General features: G+C 33.8%; 1 protein-coding gene across 1 annotated transcript in view; it reads right to left on the bottom strand.

The window, feature by feature from the left end:
* Positions 1 to 22,084, bottom strand: part of LOC143048259 (uncharacterized) — an 82,322-nt gene that overhangs the window by 21,122 nt on the left and 39,116 nt on the right. The window contains exons 34-45 of the mRNA XM_076221828.1: positions 21,120 to 21,213; positions 18,804 to 18,876; positions 17,860 to 17,968; positions 14,506 to 14,595; positions 13,466 to 13,550; positions 10,434 to 10,500; positions 9,156 to 9,787; positions 7,997 to 8,398; positions 6,981 to 7,514; positions 4,920 to 5,075; positions 3,848 to 3,958; positions 2,742 to 2,867 (exon numbers count right to left, since the gene is read on the bottom strand). Of these exons, the coding sequence (XP_076077943.1) occupies positions 2,742 to 2,867; positions 3,848 to 3,958; positions 4,920 to 5,075; positions 6,981 to 7,514; positions 7,997 to 8,398; positions 9,156 to 9,787; positions 10,434 to 10,500; positions 13,466 to 13,550; positions 14,506 to 14,595; positions 17,860 to 17,968; positions 18,804 to 18,876; positions 21,120 to 21,213 (2,479 nt within the window). The remainder of the gene's footprint in view (positions 1 to 2,741; positions 2,868 to 3,847; positions 3,959 to 4,919; positions 5,076 to 6,980; positions 7,515 to 7,996; positions 8,399 to 9,155; positions 9,788 to 10,433; positions 10,501 to 13,465; positions 13,551 to 14,505; positions 14,596 to 17,859; positions 17,969 to 18,803; positions 18,877 to 21,119; positions 21,214 to 22,084) is intronic.

Below are 22,084 nucleotides of genomic sequence, written 5' to 3'. Positions count from 1 at the left end.
TGGGACCATAAACCTCAAAATCAATTCCAACCTTTCTTTTGTGGTCTCAAACCTTGTGTTTAAATTTCAAAGAGATCCATTCACTTAAAAATCAAAGTTACTGTCTGTAAACTTAATGTCTTTTCAGGCGACGCGGGCGACGACATGATACCAACATACGACCACAAAAATTTTTAATGGTTGTATAAAAAATTAAGACCAATTTGACACTAAACGTATTTAAAACAGAGGTTAGATGCTTGACAATAAAGGGCATTCCTTCTCTTCTAAGTGACAATTGAGTACTTGATGGGAGTTGCTGACTAATTTGAGGAGTAATATCTAACTCTCAAACCGCTCAAGCTATCAATTTTATTACATATTCATATAAACAAAATGTGGTATGAATGCCAATAAGACCCAATGTATAAAAAGATTAAAATTATTGGTCAAAGTACAGCCTTCATTTCAAACAGGAAAACAACAATTTAATCTTTATAAAAGATTAGAAATGAGAAACATATCCATAAATAAATGCACTACTTAAAATTCTAGGATAAATTGTATTATAAAAAATAAAACAAACCTGATTCTTCAAACAACATTTTGTAAACAATAGTCCCCAACCCAGAATAATATCCAGGAGTGAGATAATAACACTGGTCAATCTATCAGTCCTCTGTTGAACTGTTAAAGGTACATTATTATGGAACCCTTCACACATGAATAAACAGCCTCAGGTGTGATCTTGTTCCCGAGTAGTTTTCAATCTATCAGTCCTCTGTTGAACTGTTAAAGGTACATTATTATGGAACCCTTCACACATGAATAAACAGCCTCAGGTGTGATCTTGTTCCCGAGTAGTTTTTACAGAAATCAAAATACCTACTCAGTAAAAAAAGTCAGATCATAAGTGTTATAACTTCATGGATGAGCGCTTTTTCTAGTTAAAACAGATACAAGTGTGGACACACATAAATGTCTTACTAGAGTCTTTGTTTTGCCTAAATAATGATATTACTGTGAATAGACTGCATGTGTTGCTCAACTTATAGCAGGTCATTTAAAATTGTGACCCAGTTGCAATTTGTTTTATCAAATCAGCCTCTTCAAATCGTATGAAATTTAACCCAATTCAGAATTGCAATAAAAAATAAAGTCAAGACATCAGAGTGCAAGGTGAGAATATAAAGGATACTTTCAATTCTATAAAACTTTTATTTCTTTTATCTTTAAAACTTTTTTTTATCATTATTTATTTCTATAAAACTCCACTTTAATGGTCATATAAAATTGTATCTTTAAAAAGTTTCTATACAAATTGTCATTGTGAAGTGTCATTCAAAAAGGTAATGAGAATTTTAGAATTGCTATAAAAATGTCCAAACTAAGCTTCTATATTCCTAAGAATAAGACACCAGTTTGAATTTAAACAGGTTCTATTCAGTGAAACATATGTAAAATTACAATAAGATTTTAATAAGTTTCCATGGGAGATAATCTAAAATCTCTCATCTTTTGAAATATTGTTCTTATCTCCCCTTAAATCTTTAAGAGGAAATGTTAAAGCTTAAAGATAAAAAAAAAGAAAATATGTATGATTGAAAATGAGACAACTCTCCACCAGAGACCAAATGACATAGAAGTTAGATGTAATTATAAGTATTTTAGTATTAATTTAAAGAAAGCTATGTAGCATGTGTAGAAAAACACAAATTTCAGAAGAAATATTAGAAAATCTTAAATTTGATTTTTTTTAGCAACTTCATGAAAACTGCTGAAAGAACTTTTGAGTTATTGTTCAATAAGTGGAAAAATCACACTTTTTAATGAAAAAAACCCATAACTCAGAAATGTTATATCTAACTATGAAAATCCATAAGGGAGCTCACGTCAATAGATATAAACAATAGACTACTTTCGAGTTCATCCGTCACCGGAAAAAACTTGTCTATTAGGCACGCCTTTGTGATTTTAATTACCAGATAGAGGGGATCGCCTGTATCCTTGCACTATTTATGTTCATCAAGCGTCTTAGTGATCGTCATTGTGGTGGATAAACTAGAAATAATTTTGTTTTGTAAGTACTTAATCACAATTCCCTAATGACAGCAGTGCCGATTGTCAATTATGAGAATTTAGTTAGCCGAATAATTTGTGCAGTATAGTATTATAATTTTCCAACCACTCGCTCAACATTAGAATGGAAGTGATGATGCCCCTAAACGCACAAATGATGTTCACTAAAACCAGAGTTTTTGACGGAAATGCATCAAATTCAAAAGTTGTCTATTCACCCAAGTTTCATGAAAACGGCTCAAACCATTTTTGAGTTAATGTCTGAAAAACTAGAAAATCCCCTTTATTGATGAAATAAAACCCCATAACTCAAAATATAAAATCCAAAATTTATAAAAATATAAAGGGAACTAACATCAATAGATATAAACAATTCATTAAAGTTTCATGAAAACTGCTCAAAGCATTTTAAGGTAATTGTCCGAAAAAACTAGAAAAATCCCCCTTTTTTGATGAAATAGTACCCACATAATTTTGAAACATAAAATCCAAAATTTATGAAAATCATAAGGGAGCTCACATCAATAGATATAAACAATTCATCAAAGTTTCATGCAAATTGGTGAAAGAGTTTTTGAGTTAATGTCCAACATGTTGACGACGGATGAACAACAGGTTTCCTATATGTTATGTCCTGTAAGGAGGCCTATAAAGACTTTGAAAATATTCTATGTTAATCTTACCAGCATCAAATAAGCCTAAACCTAAGTCATCATCCTCACTTTCACTTTCCTCATAATACTCAAGTTTAGGAGTTGGCTTTGCTTTTGAACTGTCTTTAACTGGCATCATGTCAAATGGAGCTGGTTCTGCAATGAGATTTTTAAATGCATTTTGTTGTCATGCATCATGCTCCAATATAATACTTCAGAAAATATATATCAGTAAACAGAAGAAAGTGTCTAAAATATCCAAAAAAAATCCTCAAATGTTTAAATTACTGTCAATCACCACACCTATTATGAAGTCTGTTTGTGATGAGAATTTTAAAAAATCAATCCTTATCCAATTTTTCATTTTATTTTTACTGATTTCACCTAAACCTGTAACCAGATGTTGTTACTCCAAAAGTGTATCTCAATTTTGAAACTGTCAGTAGATCATTCTCCTTTTAGCAATTTCCAGACTTTTACACTGCATTGGGCAGCAGAAATGGGAGGTCTTCACCTTCAGATTTGCCTTTTTCCCCCCAGATTCCATTTTTGGGCTGAAACTGCAACTTAAATCTGAGAAACATAATATACCTTAAGGTGTAACACCACTAATTCGGGCCCGGCCAGAAAGCACATACCAGAAAGTAGTACATGTTTAACGCAAAATAGTTCCTACGCATGAGTGTAACTTTCAAAATATGTAGGATATTTAGGTATTTTTGGCATCAAATGTAAGCTGAAGGACTGGTGATCATTGTAAAACACTTTTGGACTTTTAATTTTAAATATTAAAAAAACTGCACCAAATTTTAAAAAGAGGGTACATTTTGTCTGTTTGTCAGATCTGAAGTACCTGTTTTGGTACATCCAAATTTCGGGGAACCAGCTCTTTCTTATATGCAATTAAAGGTATGTTGATTTTTTCAGAAGACACCATAAAGTGTTGCTTTGACATGCAATGATTGCCACTTTATTTGAACTTAAAATGAAAGAGGTGTGCCTGCTTGAAATGGAGGAATTTAACATAGAAAGCAATGGGACCATGAATTAGTGGTGTTCTTCCTTAAGAGTAGAGTCAACATGAATTAATTTCGAAATCAATATCAATTAGATAAATCAATATCAATTAGACTTACCACCTTCAAATAAATTAAAACTCATTTCTGTATCACTTTCAATTTCTTCACTTTCCAGCATAGATGAATATCTTGTGTTATATGCATATTTTTCCAGCAGTACCGGTTTCTCTGTAAAGAGTGAGAACAATATTTGTTGAACAAACAGATGAATGAAGTGACCAATGGAAAGACAAGGTGAATGAAGTGACCAATGGACAGACAAGGTGAATGAAGTGACCAATGGAAAGACAAGGTGAATGAAGTGACCAATGGAAAGACAAGGTGAATGAAGTGACCAATGGACATTGCAGACAAAGTGAATGTTATATAGCTCCATTCCCAGAGTAATAATTTCATATTTGATACTATATTATAAATAGTAAATTGATCCAGGCAACACATGACATGAGTAATAAATGACATGTGAATTTTAGTAAAATGATGCAATATACAGGATTATAAGTGACTAATATATACTAGTAATCAGCTAATAACAATTGTAACTTTAATCAATAGGTTATTTCCCTTGAAGTAAACAAGGTGTGAGTTACTTCCCTTTGTTCTTATGATAGAGGGGAAATTTCATTACTGGTTATTTGTTTATTTGACTACAATTATAACAAATCTACTGGGTTTGTCTTTACTTTTGGTCCTTGTTGGAATTATCAGTTCCTTTACATTTGTATTAGGTTTGGAGTACAAATTAAAAACAGAGAAAGAAATTGCTAAATTTAATTTTAATTCATTTTTCAGCAGTCAACAAACATTTTTATTGATACAAAAATATTTACACACCACCAAATCGAGGCCAAGCCATTCCATAATACTGCACTGCAGCAAATGACATTTAGAAGGCTTACAATGATCTCAGTTTTCTGTGATCTATTTTGAGGTGTTACTATGAGTAACTTGGCATATCCCCTGATGACTTCACTTCAAGCTCCAATAGTTGACTGAAAGTCATTGTTCAATAATGGCTCAGCACTATATATATAATCCATTATATCCTCATCACTCACGCTCTAGTAGCACAGTCATCCATTTGCACATTGTAGCATTCTTTTTACATTGCAATCCATTTTCAATTTACCTCTGAGTTTTTCAAATTCAATTGCTGATACCATGTTAAGTGTATAGCCTTTCAAAGCATTCTTTGCAGAAATACATTTTCTATGTTGTTTATTCTCAGCCTGATATTTGTATGCTTCAGTGACCATTTGATCAATTTCTTTTGACCCCAAACGACCTAAAGAACAAAGTTAAAATTGAACCAGATGCTCCGCAGGGTACAGCTTTATACGACCGCAGAGTTCGAACCCTGAACAGTTGGGGCAAGTATGGACACAACATTTAAGCTTGATATAGCTCTGAATTTGGATTGTGATTAAATAGTTGACACAACATAGGTTTCTGACACAGAATGAATGTGGTCTAAGAACTTAAACTTAAAAACTTAAAAATTTCAAATTGGACATTTACCTATTATGGTCCAATATCCAAAATCTAAATACATGGTTAGACTCAGTATATCATAGAACCCCAAGAATTCAATTTTTGATGAAATCAAATAATGTTCAATTTTAGACCCTTTAGACCTCAATATGGACCAATTTGATAACCGGGCCCAAATATTAAAAATCTAAATACATGGTTAGATTCAGCATATTGAAGAACCCCATATATTCAATTTTTGTTGAAATCAAACAAAGTTTAATTTTTGACCCTTTGGACCTTAATGTAGACCAATTTGAAAACAGGACAATACTGTGCAATTGAATATTTCTTGCTATCGCCCAAAACTGTGCAATTGAAAATTTCTTGCTATTGCGCAATATTGTGCAATGAGATATTTCTTGCTATTGCGCAGTACTGTGCAATTGAAGATTTCTTGCTATTGCATAATACTGTTCTCTTCAGTGCATGATTTCCAACAACTGTGCAATTGAAAATTTCTTGCTATTGCACAATACTGTGCAATTAGATATTTCTTGCCATTGCGCAATTGAAAAGACTTGCTATTGCACAATACTTAATATAATAATTTTGGACCCCGATTTTGACCAACTTGAAAACTGGGCCCATAATCAAAAATCTAAGTACATGTTTAGATTCAGCATATCAAAGAACCCCAAGAATTCAATTTTTGTTAAAATCAAGCTAAGTTTAATTTTGGACCCTTTGGACCTAAATGTAGATAAAATTGAGAATGGAAATGGGGAATGTGCCAAAGAGACAACAACCCAACCACAGAGCAGACAACAGAAGAAGGTCACCAACAGGTCTTCAATGCAAGGAGAAATTCCCGCACCCGGAGGTGTCCTTCAGCTGGCCACTAAACAAATATATAATAGTTCAGTGATAATGAACGCCATACTAAACTCCAAATTGTACACAAGAAACTAAAAGTTAAAATGATACAAGACTAACAAAGGCCAGAAGCTCCTGACTTGGGACAGGCGCAAAAATGCGGCGGGGTTAAACATGTTTGTGAGAGACCAATTTGAAAACAGGACCAAAAATTAAGAATCTGAATGCACGGTTAGATTTGGCATATATCAAACAACCCTAATAATTCATTTTTTGATGAAATCAAACAAGGTTTAATCTTGGACCCTTTTGGCCCCTAATTCGTTGGGACCAAAACTCCCAAAATCAATCCCAACCTTCCTTTTGTGTTCATAGACCTTATGTTAAAATTTCATAGATTTCTGTTTACTTATACTTAAGTTATTGTGCGAAAACCAAGAAAATGCTTATTTGGGCCCTTTTTGGCCCTTAATTCTTAACCTGTTGGAACCAAAACACCCAAAATCAATCCCAACCTTCCTTTTATAGTCATAAACCTTGTGTTTAAATTTCATAGATTTCTATTTACTTTTACTAAAGTTAGAGTGTGAAAACCAAATGTCTTCGGACGATGACGACGACGCCAACCTGATACCAATATACACCAAAAAAATTTCATTTTTTGCTGTCGTATAAAAAAATCAGCAGTAAATTTTATTGTAATATATTCTGAATTTTCTCATTATTCTTTTGTTATTATGATAGAGTTAAAATTGATATATTAGGATTATATAATGACAAAAAGATTAAGAACTGTATGACAATTTTTGACATTTGTGGTCAACTAATAATTAAAAATCCTTACCTTTGTCATTGGTAATTTTAAAACTATTTCTCTTTCCAGTAATCTTATCTTCTACAGAAATTGTCAAAATACCATTGGCATCAATATCAAAGGTGACAACAATCTGAGGTACCCCTTTTGGTGCAGCAGGTATTCCAGTCAGAACAAATGTTCCCAGAGAGTTATTGTTCTTGGCCAAAGTTCTCTCCCCTTCATAAACCTGAATAAACACACTGATCTGGTAGTCCTCTGAAGTAGTGAACGTCTGGCTCTTTCTAGTAGGAACTGTTGTATTACGTTTGATAACAGGTGTCATATGACCACAGACTGTTTCTATACCAAGAGATATTGGAGTGACATCTATCAAAAGTAGGTCTTGTATTTTTTCGATTCTGTAAACTTCATGTTTTTCAAAATCAATTGCTGATACCATGTTAAGTGCATAGCCTTTCAAAGCATTCTTTGTAGACATACAATTTTCCTGTTGTTCATCCTCAGCCTTGAATTTCTCTGCTTCATTGACCATTTTATCTATTTCTTTTGACCCCAAACGACCTAAAGAACAAAGTTAATAAAAATAAAAAAATCAACATCAACAGTAATTTTCATTGCAATATATTCCCAATTTCCTCACTATTAAAGATTCTTTTGTTATTATGATAAAGTTATAATTGATATTTTAGGATTATATAATGACAAAAAGATGAAGAACTGCAAAACAAACAGTAATGCTGTATTTTTTGGCATTTGTAGTCAACTAATCATTAACAAGAATGTGTCCATAGTACACGGATGCCCCACTCGCACTATCATTTTCAATGTTCAGTGGACCTTGAAATTGTGGTCACAAATCTAATTTGGCATTAAAAGTAGAAAGATACCATTGTACATAGGAAACATGTGTACAAAGTTTCAAGTTGATTGGACGTCAACTTGACCAAACTCTTTAACCTGAAGTGGGACAGACAGACGAATGAATGCACAGACCAGAAAACATAATGCCCCTACTATTGTAGGTGGGGCATAAAAATCCCTACCTTTGTCATTGGTAATGGTAAGGCTATTCCTCTTTCCAGTAAGTGTATCTTCTGCAGAAATTGTCAAAATACCATTGGCATCAATATCAAAGGTGACAACAATCTGAGGTACCCCTTTCGGTGCAGCAGGTATTCCAGTCAGAACAAATTTTCCCAGAGAGTTATTGTTCTTGGTCAAAGTTCTCTCCCCTTCATAAACCTGAATTAACACACTGATCTGGTAGTCCTCTGAAGTAGTGAACGTCTGACTCTTTCTAGTAGGAACTGTTGTATTACGTTTGATAACAGGTGTCATGTGACAATTGCCTGTTTCTATACCAAGCGACAGTGGTGTGACATCTAACAATAGTAAGTCTTGTATTTTTTCTCTTCTGTAAACTGGTGACCTGGCTGCCTGTTCAGCTATAATATACAACATAAAATGAGAGGACTTAATTTTACAATCAATACTACTGGTTACAAAATTAAAAGTGATCATTAAAATAAAGTATTGTTGTTGTTTGTGGTATAACATTTTGCTTTAGGCCAATTGAAATGATATTTGTGGGTCCTGTTACATAAGATAAAAAATTAGGGCATTTTTTTTGTATTGAATACATAGAGTACATATTGTCATTTTAATAGCACTCATTCAAATATACCCCCAATCTTTAGGGTAGCTTCCCAAAACAAAGAAATGGTAGAGAAAGCATAATAGAAGATATCTTTTTCTATGGCCTCACAAAAGGAAGATTTTTGTTTTGGTTTTCTTTTTTGTGAGTTTTGTAGACTGTTATCTGTCTTTAGGTCCTTTTTGTTTTTGCCATGGTGTCATCAGTTTTGAAATCAATTGCAATTGGTATAATCTACCTCTCATTTGAAACTAAGCAAATAAATTTTGAATTACAACAAATTCTTTCTTTAAGGGCCTAAACTTCTGAATGGAAAACAATTGCAATTTGATCACAACAGTTTGTTCAAGGTGATGGCTGATTGAAAATTCTAAAGTTTCCTTCTGTACTCTCATCTATACTAAGACATAAAATTTTCCACATACAAATGCATGTATCATTCAATGGTAAAAACAGCTTCCACTAATTTAAACACACAATGAACTGACCATTTGAAAAATTTCCAATATTTGGAATACTTAAAATATATATACTTAATTCACTCATACCATTTCTTTTTGTTTTTCTTTCAACGAAAGCAGCTCTTCTTTCATTTCTTATCTTTTCTCTCTCTCTTTCATTTTCTTCTAGTTTCTGTTTATTTTCTAGTTCCAATTGCCTTATTTCTTCTCTCCACCTGGATTCATTAGCCTGTCTTCTTCTTTCACACTGTTGTCTCTCCAACCCTTCTTGATCTAACGTTCTCCTTTTCTTTTCAGAACGCTTTTCATCTTCCCTTCCTCTGTCTTCCATAGTACTGTGATCAATAATTCGTTTTTGTTCCTCTTGCCTTATTTCTTCTCTCCATCTGGCTTCATCATCCTGCCTTTTTCTTTCACACCTCTGCTCCTTCAACCCTTCTTTATTTAATGTTCTCTTTTTCTTTTCATCATCCCTTCCTCTGTCTTCCTTGGTACTGTGATAAATCATTCTTTTTTGTTCCTCTTGCCTTCTTTCTTCCTCCTTTATATTTTTTCTATATCTCTGCTCTTCATTAGATCCAAATGAAGGAGGTGAAAAGGATGAGAAATTTCTATCTTTATTCCTATCTGTTTCCGTATCAATTCTCCCATTACTAGTAGTGCTTACTTTGTAGGATTTCACAGCAGCCTGGACAGATTCTATCCCTATATTCTCTCCTCTGAAAATTTAATCATCAGATGAGAAAAGGCATATAAACAAGCTTTTATTTGTAACTTTATAGACACTGACTGTTCAAGAGCTGAAAATATTGTAAAGAAACACATCTATTGACATAACTGTCAAAGACTTAAAATAAGTTTTGTGTCACCCAATCTATGGCACTATTTCATATATTATGGGTCAAGTGCATTGCATACATTGGCCTTCTTAGTATTTTGAAAGAAGCAGCATATAAAGGGGGTCTCATTGGGGGGTTCCGATCCCGGATCCCGCTTACTGTTTTGTCAGATTCCCGTATCCCGCTTACACTATGTACGTAAGCAATTCTCATTTTTTTGTCATTTCCCGGGTCCCGCAAAACCTCATTTCCCGTTTTCACGCCACAATAATTTGACTTTCACGTGTCACGCTTACAAAAAATGGGCAATCCCGCGTCAGGCTTAGACCCCAATGAGACCCACTATAAATATATTGTTTTATTTTTTTCATTACAAATGGTATCAGATACACTTTAAATATAAAAATAATAAATTCCTGCATATTTTTTCCAAAATTAAAATGACTCATTTAACTTTTTTTTCCATGCAAGGTCTGTTAAGCTTTAGGAGAACTTGTAAAAGAAATATCAATCTACATCAACTTACTGTTTTACACTGTCTCTAATGACTGAATTAGAACTATGCTTGTTCATACTGTAGCATCCTCTTTGCACTGTTGATATAAGTGTATGGTATAAACAATGTAACGTGACGGTACCCAAATTGCACCTATTTTGACAGTTTTTTCACCTACGTTTTTTTATGATAAAGACAAAAATGTCCATTCTGTTTTTATTTTGTAGCCGTATCCTTCTTTATTATATAGGTATACCAATTTGATTTATAATCCATATGGAATTATACAAAAATTGGTCTAAACTGACCTTCAAACCATCAATTATTCTGAAATGAGGAGTACCCAAATTGCATCCATGCTTAAATTCACATCGTCAAAAGTCTAATAACAGAGCTTTTGTTTAATTTCTTCAAATATTTTGAACAATTGGATATTAGTCCATGCTTACTCGTCATTTTTTTTTTAAATGGATACTTGTAACATATTGTATTTGATCATTTTAAAAAGATGACGTTTTGATGACGTTGCATAGCGACGTTTCAGTACATTTCGCTTTTTCAGTAAACACTTCATCTATTGATAAATACTATGAACGTTTTGTGCATATCTAAATATTTTTACCTATGTTGAAAGATGTGCATAGTATCAAATCATAAAAATACAAATTGTGTAGTCTCTAGGAAATCTTGTAAGATGTCCGCTGCTATTTTTGCTAAATATGTGCAATTTGGGTACTCGGTGCAATTTGGGTACCGTTACATTATACCTCGTGTATATCCCAGGAAAATTCAAATAATGGAGGAGATTTCTGTCAACGGAAGGGATTGTGCAGAAAGAATTCAGACAAGTAAAGCTATCATGCAGGAGATAATCTGTCAAGGAAAGCTCATGTGCAAAAATGTTTGGTCAAGGAAAGGGTTTATTCCTTGAATGCCTACATCCTTTGTTCTACCAACAATTTACCTGTAAAATTATGTTGGCGGTCAAGGAATAGGTGCAAGTAGTTATCACAACAATAGTGCATGCTTATCAAAACAATCATACTAATTAAACAGATAGGTAAATATATGTAGCTAAATCTAGTTCATATTTGTTAAGTTGTAAAAAAATCGTATTTTGCTGCTCCTACTTGAACAAATATGGATTCTCTTAAAATTAAACTTTCAAAAGTTTTGCATCACAAAGTCAATATGTGCATATTGTCAGGACAGGAGTTCCAGTTTGCACAAATTCTACAATAGACTCTTTGGACTTTGAAGGTTTTTTTCCAATATTTCTATAGTTGTGTGTGCTGTAATATCCTACCATATCACAGATTAAATTTCTTGAAACTTTGTATCTCGTCTTAGATTACTATTTTGTTTATTTCAGTTTGTTCAGGATATTTTTCTTGGTTATACAATTACACCCCCTTTTTTTTTTTATTGTAAGTGATTCGTAAAATAACATCGTTTAGTTGTTTGTCATGTTCGCAACTCATCTGAATTCTTGTTGCCATATTTCATGAATTTTCTTGAAACTTTTGTAGAGTTTCCAGCTAAGATGTTATTAAATTAACTTGATTTTTCTTTTAATTTAATTAATTGTACAACTGAAATCTTCATATAAGTTTATATTAACTTATTAAATAATATTAATTGATATGAAACTAAAAAAATCTCTTATATCCTTTATTTAGTTTGAAATAATTGTATTAAACTAAAATTTCATTAAAATTTTTAATATTTCTTACGTTATTAACATATTCCTTCCAAACATTTCTTTTGTTAAAAAGTAATAAAACGTTTTAATTTTTTTTATTTCTTGAAAATTCATAATAATTTTACCCCTAAAATCTACTATTTTTCCTTATGAGAAAGTGATAAAATGTTGCATTTCTATAAAGTAAAAACTATTTTTAACAGTTAAATACTTATAAAAACACCAATTGTTATTATATAAACATCTATTGAAATATTTTTGTTGGCATTCAAGGAATAGGTAACATATAAAATGTTGGCATTCGCGGAAGACACCAAGGAAAGCTCTTGTGCAGAAAGATAGCGCACACAAGGACAAGGCTTCATTTTAATGACCTTAACTACTCATGACGGACTTGCATGGTCAATTGAACAAAAAGCCTTTATATCTGTATGATTCTGATATAAATGTATCTTTCACAGCAACTTTGTGTACTTTATAACTTTACATGCCAGCCACTACAGTGAAATATATGTTTCTATGAATTAAGGTGAATGACAAACTTCTCTGCATTTAATCAAATATAATTCACCTTTCATTTTTGTTTACCCATAATTATTTATATGATACTGTAAATTCAGAAATTATTGCAATGTTTTTATTATCGCGAAAAATGCGGCAGGGTCATATCGCAATAGCTTAAACTCGCATTTTGAAATTTTGTATATGAATTAACAAATTTGTCTCAATATTGCATTAATTTTAAAATTGCATTTTATTCTAAAGTGGCAAAATCGCAATAATAAATGCATGCAATAGTTTCTGAATTTACAGTTGTCATTGTGGTGAGAATTTAAAGGTGTACTTTAGAATTGTTAGCAAATTAGTAAAATATAATTATTATTTATATAGTGTGTATTTGTAACAACTAGAATTTTAAAAACACCAAGCACTAATGGCCAACATTCGCTATCTCCATTACTTGTCAAAAGTCAAATAACAATCTGCATAGAGAGTTGCAAACTTTCTAAAAGATGGAGGTAAGAATTAATTGACAAAATTTGTGCAAATCACAAATATAATTGTTAAAACAGAAGATACTGAAAAGTTGTTGTAGGTGGTCACATGGACAAATAATATCACAAGTTTGTATTAATCTAAATAAAGTAACAAAACAAGGGAACAGTTGTAAGACTGTTGTTCATCAGTGACAACAAAAGGAGTTGTTGTATTATTATTGTTTGGGTATGATTGAGTCTTAGCTTAAGTATGATGCTATCATTGAAATTGTGTATACTTTTCTGAAAAAGACAAAAATTCAATACAATGAATGAAGCAATAAAATATTTGATATGTTAAACATGAAAAAGACTATTTTTACCTATTCTTTCAGTAGAAGTGTCAAAAACTTTTAGTTTTGAACCTCTTGTCGTATTCATGGGCGGAAACATATCATTTTCTTCTTCCTGTGACATTTAATGTAAAAATAAAAATTATTTTTTAGTTTATGATGTTTATTCCTTACATAACGTAATTGGTGAGAATAGGTCAAAAAGATAGAATTTTTACTAAAATTATTGAAAATCTGAACTCTGGTTGAAAGTATGACTGAATGGAGGGGCCTAAATGAATCCACTGATAAGTGTTTATAAGTACAAAAATTTCGAGAAAGAAGGTATCTTATAACATAGTACATAATGTTCACTGTATACATGTAGTGAAATTTAAAAAAAAAACAAACATAGTTTTGTTCTTTTCTTGATATGATGATCCTTCAGTAAAACTAACCAGTTTTGATTCTTTAGATTGAGTTGTATTCTCCAATGGTTTGTTTAAATCATATAGCTTTCAAAAAAGTACACAAGCAATTATCTCTTTTGATAAACATTTCAGAAAATGTCAGCAAATCAAAAGTCATTGACTTTCACATCTGTTTTTCCACAAACATAAGCATAACAAGTTAAACAAGATTGCTACATCCTAGCGAAATATCCTCTGTTATGTATTGTGTTTTGGAGCCCTTTATATCTTCCTGCTCCGTGTGAACAAGGCTCCCTCTTCCTGTTGAAGACTGTATCTTGACCTATAATGATTTACTTTTATAAAATGTGACTTGAATAGAGAGTTGTCTCATTGGCAATCATACCACATCTTCCTAATCTATTAAATTGTGTTCCATACTGTGTCTATGTGATACCATAGTCATAATATGGTAAAAGTCATATAACTCCCCTAATAAAGGGATCATCAAATGGGATCAATTAAGGGTCAACTTTATTAGGAAACTCAAGTCTAAAGTTAAATGGAATTGATTCCTCCTGCCTAATTCTTATCTGCTTAGCTCTGATTATACTGTATAAACACTGGGGGTTCTTGAAAAAAAGGGGGACTTCTAGACAAAAACTTTTACACTGTACTTACACTGGAGTCGCTTGAGTAACTTGAGTCATCGGCTAAAATTCTCATAGCTTTTTTGTTCGCTGCTTGTTTTCGACCATCAGATTCTAAACTCTGAAAATATATAATAAATAATTCTATCAGTTCACTCCACAACTTACTTTCTTATTTATCCATCAAATTTCCTATCTTTCAAGTTTCATTGAAAAAAATAACCAGATTTTTCATTAAGGATCTATGTCCATGCAATAAGCAATGCCTCAACAAACACATCACCTTCCTGATGCCTTGAGCATCTATGCCCATGCAAACAGCAATGCCTCAACAAAGACATCACCTTCCTGATGCGTTGAGGATCTATGCCCATGCAATAAGCAATGCCTCAACAAAGACATCAACTTCCAGATGCCTTGAGGATCTATGCCCATGCAATAAGTAATGCCTCAACAAAGACATCAACTTCCAGATGCCTTGAGGATCTATGTCCATGCAATAAGTAATGCCTCAACAAACACATCAACTTCCAGATTCCTTGAGGATCTATGTCCATGCAATAATTAATGCCTCAACAAACACATTAACGTCCAGATGCCTTGAGGATCTATGTCCATGCAATAAGTAATGCCTCAACAAAGACATCAACTTCCAGATGCCTTGAGGATCTATGTCCATGCAATAATTAATGCCTCAACAAACACATTAACGTCCAGATGCCTTGAGGATCTATGTCCATGCAATAAGCAATGCCTCAACAAAGACATCACCTTCTAGATGCCTTGTGAAACTATGCCCATGGTAAGCAATGCCTCAACAAACACATCACCTTCCAGCAAACACATCACCTTCCAGCAAACACATCACCTTCCAGATGCCTTGAGGATCTATGCCCATGCAACAAGCAATGCCTCAACAAAGACATCACCTTCCAGATGCCTTGAGGATCTATGCCCATGCAACAAGCAATGCCTAACAAAGACATCACCTTCCTGATGCCTTGAGGATCTATGCCCATGCAACAAGCAATGCCTCAACAAAGACATTACCTTTCCAATGCCTTGAGGATCTATGTCCATGCAATAAGCAATGCCTCAACAAACACATCAACTTCCTGATGCCTTGAAGATCTATGCCCAAGCAACAAGCAATGCCTCAACAAAGACATCACCTGCCTGATGCCTTGAGGATCAATGTCCATGCAACAAGCAATGCCTCAACAAACACATCACCTTCCCGATGCCTTGAGGATCTATGCCCAAGCAGCAAGCAATGCCTCAACAAAGACATCACCTTCCTGATGCCTTGAGGATCAATGCCCATGCAACAAGCAATGCCTCAACAAAGACATTACCTTCCCGATGCCTTGAGAATCTATGCCCATGCAATAAGCAATGCCTCAACAAACACATTACCTTCCCGATGCCTTGAGGATCTATGCCCAAGCAGCAAGCAATGCCTCAACAAAGACATCACCTTCCAGATGCCTTTAGGATCTATGCCAAAGCAGCAAGCAATGCCTCAACAAAGACATTACCTTCCTGATGCCTTGAGGATTAATGCCTTTGCAACAAGCAATGCCCCAACAAAGATATTACCTTCCTGATGCCTTGAGGATCAATGTCCATGCAACAAGCAATGCCTCAACAAACACATCACCTTCCAGATGCCTTGAGGATCTATGCCAAAGCAGCAAGCAATGCCTCAACAAACACATAACCTTCCTGATGCCTTGAGGATCTATGCCCATGCAACAAGCAATGCCTCAACAAACACATTATCTCCCAGATGCCTTGAGAATCTATGCCAATGCAACAAGCAATGCCTCAACAAAGACATCACCTTCCAGATGCCTTGAGGATATATGCCCATGCAACAAGCAATGCCTCAACAAACACATCACCTTCCAGATGCCTTGAGGATCAATGTCCATGCAACAAGCAATGTCTCAACAAACACATCACCTTCCAGATGTCTTGAGGATCAATGTCCATGCAACAAGCAATGCCTCAACAAACACATCACCTTCCAGATGCCTTGAGGATCAATGTCCATGCAATAAGCAATGCCTCAACAAAGACATCACCTTCCTGATGCCTTGAGGATCAATGCCCATGCAATAAGCAATGCCTCAACAAACACATTACCTTCCCGATGCCTTGAGGATCTATGCCCAAGCAGCAAGCAATGCCTCAACAAACACATTACCTTCCCGATGCCTTGAGAATCTATGCCCATGCAATAAGCAATGCCTCAACAAACACATTACCTTCCCGGTGCCTTGAGGATCTATGCCCAAGCTGCAAGCAATGCCTCAACAAACACACCACCTTCCTGATGCCTTGAGGATCTATGCCCATGCAACAAGCAATGCAACATCACCTTCCAGATGCCTTGAGGATCTATGCCCAAGCAGCAAGCAATGCCTCAACAAAGACATCACCTTCCTGATGCCTTGAGGATCAATGCCCATGCAACAAGCAATGCCTCAACAAAGACTTCCTGATGCCTTGAGGATCTATGTCCATGCAATAAGCAATGCCTCAACAAACACATCAACTTCCTGATGCCATGAGGATCTATGCCCAAGCAGCAAGCAATGCCTCAACAAACACATCACCTTACTGATGCCTTGAGGATCTATGCCCATGCAACATGCAATGCCTCAACAAAGACATCACCTTCCAGATGCCTTGAGGATCTATGCCCAAGCAGCAAGCAATGCCTCAACAAACACATCACCTTCCTGATGCCTTGAGGATCTATGCCCATGCAACAAGCAATGCCTCAACAAACACATCACCTTCCAGATGCCTTGAGGATCTATGCCCATGCAACAAGCAATGCCTCAACAAACACATCACCTTCCTGATGCTTCAATGATCTATTCCCATGCAACAAGTATACCTCAACAAACACATCACCTTCCTGATGCCTTAAGGATCTATGTCCATGCAACAAGCAATGCCTCAACAAAGACATCACCTTCCAGATGCAAGATGATGCCTTCAAGCATCACAGATTCATGAAAATGTTCATATTTATTTAACCAGCTCATAGTATTGTACCCCCTTTTAGTGTAGCTTTATAACGTGTTATATTTTGAAAACAAAACTATCCTGTTACAAAAAAATGTTGATTTAGAGATCTAAATGTCATATTTTTTTGACACAATTTAGCAAAAATTAGTATTGCCATGTCCAACAAACTACTTAGCCTCAAGAGTATATTTCTGTGTATTTTAACAGTAAATCAATATCACAATCTCCTAATTTGGTGAAACACAAGTTCTACCAAAAGTATCAAACATGATAAATTAGTATTGTATTGAAACATTGTTACAGCCCTGTCTTACTGAATTATTCATTTTAGTATATCACTAACCTTGGTTGATATTCTATCCACTTGTGCATTTTGTTCTGAAATCTCAGCTCCCATATCTAGAGACATATGTCTTAGGTCTCCTAGCATTGAAGCTATATCCCCTAGATTCCTTAAACATGGAAATTATAAAAGATTTTCAACAATAGTAGAAACTAATGCATTGTTGATTCAGCAACATAATACAAGAACAAAATAGAACAAAACACAATTTTCCTCGTTAATAACTAATGCAACTGTTCAGTATACATTCATAAACTTTTAATCCTTATGACAATTATGTTGAGCTCAAACTATTGCATATAGACAATAAATTGTTTTACATTTTTGGCCATTCCTAGCTAACTATGAGGTATGCATTTTTTCTCATTGGTGAAGGCGGTACAGTGACCTATATAGTTGTTAATTTCTATATCATTTGGTTTCTGGTGGAGAGTTATCTTATTGGAAATCATACTCCATCTTCTGATTCTTATAATAGATTAGAAAACAGAGCCTTGGTAACCCAGTGGTCTAAGTAGTTTATCTACTGTATCACTAGCTTGTCAACACTGAAGTTGTAAGTTGGAACTAAAAACTGACTGGAACAATATAGCCAAAAGTGCTTTAAGTGGCTTTAAACACCAACAATCAATCAATCAATTATAAAAAAACAGATTTTTTAGACATTTATATTGCACTAACAATGTCTCTTATATGAAAAGAGAAAATCTCAGTTCTTAAAAAAAGGTTCACACTACCATAATTTCATGCAACAAGCAAGGGTAAAACATATTGTAACTATTTGCTTTAATATTTATTCCCTTTTTATATGTTTTGAAACCTTTCAAATGGCAAGGTTGTTAATTAGAAGGTTTAAATTATAAATCATCCACCTTCATTCATATCTTTCATCATATTACTGGTTTGAAAATTTAAATGACCAATCAAATTATACAAATACATACTGATCCATGTCTCTTTCTTTTTCCTTCTCAATAATTTGTTTAGCCTCTGATCTTTTCAATGTATCACTTTCTTCTGCAACAAACACAAACATTTCTTTGAAATTCATACAAATTCAAACACCCCATTCTCTTGCATTGCAAATTGACTTTGCCATATTTCAGAACTAATGCTAAATGGATGGAAATGAATATTTTTTTGCTTTAATTCTATTTGAAAGGAGTAAAAGATAATTATTGCAGACATGATTTGGAGTTGGTTTCACAAAACTAGAGGCTCTAACGAGCCTGTGTCGCTCACCTTGGTCTATCAACAGTGCAAGCAGCATATCAAACAAGAGACACAAATTATTGACGAGAATAGAATTCATGATAAAATTGTGTTTTGGTGATGATGATGTGTTTGTCAATCTCACTCTACTTAACATTCTTGCTGTTTACAATTTTCTCTATCTATAATGAACTTGGATCAGAAGTTTCAAAGGAAAACATTTTGTAAAAATTAAAAGATCATTAAATTTTAGAAAAATTGACTATATAGGGCAACAACTCCTTAAGGGTTCAACTGACAATTTTGGTGTTGTAGACTTATTTGTAGATCTTACTTTGTTGAACATTATTGCTGTTTACAGTTTATCTCTATCTATAATAATATTCAAGATCATAACCATAAACTGCAAAATTTCCTTAAAATTACTAATTCAGGCCCTTTGTGCCAGGTGAGCTAAAAACTAATGATTAAGATTGATCGTAAGTCATAAACAGTTTAGAATAGTTAGTAAGGACGTTTTTTGTGAAACCTACTCCTGGACAGTATCTTCAGATTTTATGATAAAAATCATTTTTTTAATATAAATTCTGCAAAAAATTCAATTCAAAAGAAATGGTTCAAGGGGTTTTCACTTTATTATCAAAATAAACAAACTGAACGCTTCTTAGAGCCTGTGTTGCTCACCAAGATCAATGTTCATCTTTAACAATTGACACCCATTAACATTGTTGACTGGAATAGATTATGATAAATGACCAAAATGTTTTGTTTTAATCTTGTATAGTTTATAATTTTTCCTGTTACAGTTTCTCTCTATTGTCTTTAGTTTTGGACAAAACAAACTCCAAAAAGGTTAAAAACTAGAGGCTCTAAAGAGCCTGTGTCGCTCACCTTGGTATATGTGAATATTAAACAAAGGAAGCAGATGGATTCATGACAAAATTGTGTTTTGGTGATGGTGATGTGTTTGTACATCTTACTTTACTGAACATTCTTGCTGTTTACAATTATCTCTATCTATAATGATCTTGGCGCAGTAGTTTCAGTGGAAAATGTTAGTAAAAATTTACAAATTTTATGAAAATTGTTAAAAATTGACTATAAAGGACAATAACTCCTTAGGGGGTCAACTGACCATTTTGGTCATGTTGACTTATTTTTAGGTCTTACTTTGCTGTACATTATTGCTGTTTACAGTTTATCTCTATCTATAATAATATTCAAGATAATGACAAAAAACGTCAAAATTTCCTTAAAATTACCAATTATGGGGCAGCAACCAAACAACCGGTTGTCGGATCCATCTGAAAATTTCTGGGCAGATAGATCTTGACCTGATAAACAATTTTACCCCATGTCAGATTTGCTCTAAATGCTTTGATTTTTGAGTTATAAGCCAAAAACTGCATTTTACCCCTATGTTCTATATTTAGCCGTGGCGGCCATCTTGGTTGGATGGCCGGGTCACCTGATACATTTTTTAAACTAGATACCCCAATGATGATTGTGGACAAGTTTGATTAAATTTGGCCTAGTAGTTTCAGAGGAGAAGATTTTTGTAAAAGTTAACAATGACGAACGCAGGACGACGACGGACGCAGGACGACGACGAACGACTGACGACGACGGACGCCGGACGCAAAGTGATGGGAAAAGCTCACTTGGCCCTTCTGGCCAGGTGAGCTAAAAATCCATTTATTTCAAAACTGAGATTGAAATTGATGGAAGACTTCTGTGTAGTAAATCAGGCAATGTATGAAGAAAATACTTCTGAATAGTAAGGCCAGAACCATACTATTCTGTATGTTATACAAATAATGAGTTGCATGCAGTGTTGTACAAAGTCATATCCCCCTTCAACATAAGACATTGTCAATATATTTCATCCTATAGGGGAATAATGATTTCAAAGTATTGTCAAACAGGAAGTGAATTCCCAGCAGGTCTGTGAATCTCATTAAAATAAAGTTCCTGACCGAAAATATCAAATCATTCCTCAATAATACAGATGTTGAGAAATGTTGAGATCTTAACATACAATATTTTACCAAATTCAGGCAATGACCAAAACAACCCTAATTTTTTTTCTTCTATGGTTTGATCTTGTTCTAATTCTTCTAATTCTGCTAACAGATCATCATCCTGTAAAGAAAATGTCAAATTGAATACATTTGACAGTTGGTTCCATAACAGTTTTAACTTGAAAGCCAAAAATCTATAAATTGATTGTTCATTGTTTAACATTCAGTGTCAAATATTTCATACATATAAAAAAGAAGATGTGGTATGATTGCCAATGAGACAACTAACCACAAAAGACCAAAATGACACAGACATTAACAACTATAGGTCACCGTACAGCCTTCAACAATGATCAAAGCCCATACAGCATTGTCAGCTGAGTTTTGTGGTAATAAGCATTGTTTCTAAGTTTCATAACATTTAGTCTGGGCAAACTTAAGGTAGAGAACAGAAACAAAAAGTTCAGCAATTTTCCCCTTTGTAAAGGGCATACCTCTAGAATTGTAAAAGTGACGTCACCAAAAATCAAAATTGATCTGTGTTATGGGGTTATTAGCAAAATGTATAATATTCATAAGATTTGGTTGAGGCAAACTATAATCAGAAAACAGAAACAAAAAAATTCAGCAATTTTTCGATTTGTAAAGGGGCATAACTCTAGAATGGTTATATAGTGACACCTCAAAAATTAAAGCTTAATCTGTGTTTAGATGTAATCATTATTGTTTATAAGTTATATAATATTTGTTTGAGGCAAACTAAAGTTAGAGAACAGAAATGCAAAATTAAGCAATTTTTCCATTTGTAAAGGGGCATAACTCAAAAACGAAGATGCCACCCAAATGTGAAGTTGATCTATGTTTTGTGGTAATAAGCATTGTGTATAAGTTACATAACATTTGGTTGAGGAAAACTAATGTTCAAGAACAGAAACCAATTTTAGGACAGATGGACGGACAAAAGGATGTACAGATGGACAAAGGTAAAACTT

The sequence above is a fragment of the Mytilus galloprovincialis genome, chromosome 10 (assembly GCF_965363235.1).
Source record: "Mytilus galloprovincialis chromosome 10, xbMytGall1.hap1.1, whole genome shotgun sequence".
In the NCBI taxonomy this organism is placed as follows: Eukaryota; Metazoa; Mollusca; class Bivalvia; order Mytilida; family Mytilidae; genus Mytilus; species Mytilus galloprovincialis.
Note: the sequence above shows the minus strand (reverse complement) of the source record. Positions and strands in the feature narration are given on the sequence as shown.